The sequence below is a fragment of the Colobus angolensis genome, unplaced genomic scaffold (assembly GCF_000951035.1).
Source record: "Colobus angolensis palliatus isolate OR3802 unplaced genomic scaffold, Cang.pa_1.0 Scaffold22, whole genome shotgun sequence".
NCBI classification, from domain to species: domain Eukaryota; kingdom Metazoa; phylum Chordata; class Mammalia; order Primates; family Cercopithecidae; genus Colobus; species Colobus angolensis.
The window spans coordinates 808,324-809,233 of record NW_012115377.1 but is presented as its reverse complement, the minus strand read 5'-3'; the positions used below and the strand labels follow the sequence as shown (position 1 = coordinate 809,233).

Sequence of the window (910 nt, the reverse complement as noted above, 5' to 3'; positions counted from 1 at the left end):
TCTTGAACTCCTGACCTCAAGTGATCCACCCACCTCGGCCTCCCAAAGTGTTGGTATTACAGTCGTGAGCCACTGTACCCGGCCAGAATGTTAAGAACTCTTAAAATGGTGTAGGGGTGGGGGCTCCTTTGGAGCCTTGGGGCAGGGAGGACAGAAATGAATCTTAAATGAATGAGCAAATACCCATTATGTGCCTGGCCTGGACTACCCCACTGTGAGGCCACAGAGAAGACTCGCACATACAGAGTGTGCGGGAGATGAGGACACGGAGAGGGAACCAGGCCAGCCCTGGGCTGTTCCCACTTAGAGACGGCCTGGCTCCTGCGTCCCACCTGGGAGAGACACCTGCTCCCCCGACGGCTGACTCAGGGGTGTGGAAGTCCTACCTGGGAAGGTCTTCGTCCTGCCATTCCTCCTTCACGTCCACGTTTTCCATCCGGAGCGTGGCTTCGGTGGTCCCCATAGGAGCTGGAAAGAGGCACCGGCTTGAAGCAGGAGTGACCCTTGGAAAGAATGGGTTTTACTGGACAATAATCCTAATGACAGTGCCCTACCCCATGCAGCTCTTCCCCCCTCCCCGTCTCCCTCCCTTCTCCTTCTTGAGACGGAGTCTTGCTCTGTTGCCCAGGCTGGAGTGCAATGGTGCAATCTCAGCTTATTGCAGCCTCCACCTTCTGGGCTCAAGTGATTCTCCCGCTTCAGCCTCCCAAGTAGCTGGGATTACAGGCACCTGCTACCACGCCTGATTAATTCTCGTATTTTTGTAGAGACAGGGTTTCGCCATGTTGGCCAGGCTGGTCCCAAACTCCTGTCCTCAGGTGATCCTCCTGCCTTCGCCTCCCAAAGTGCTGGGATCACAGGTGTGAGCCATCATGCCTGGCTAAATTTTGTATTTCTTTTTTTTTTTTTT

At 54.5% G+C, this 910-nt stretch overlaps 1 protein-coding gene across 1 annotated transcript in view; it reads right to left on the bottom strand.

Annotated features, from left to right (window-relative positions):
* The window catches only part of ATCAY (ataxia, cerebellar, Cayman type), a 61,104-nt gene that overhangs the window by 54,441 nt on the left and 5,753 nt on the right, over positions 1-910 (bottom strand). The window contains exon 2 of the mRNA XM_011943451.1: positions 387-468. Coding sequence (XP_011798841.1) covers positions 387-463 — 77 coding nt within the window. The 5' untranslated portion in view covers positions 464-468. The remainder of the gene's footprint in view (positions 1-386; positions 469-910) is intronic.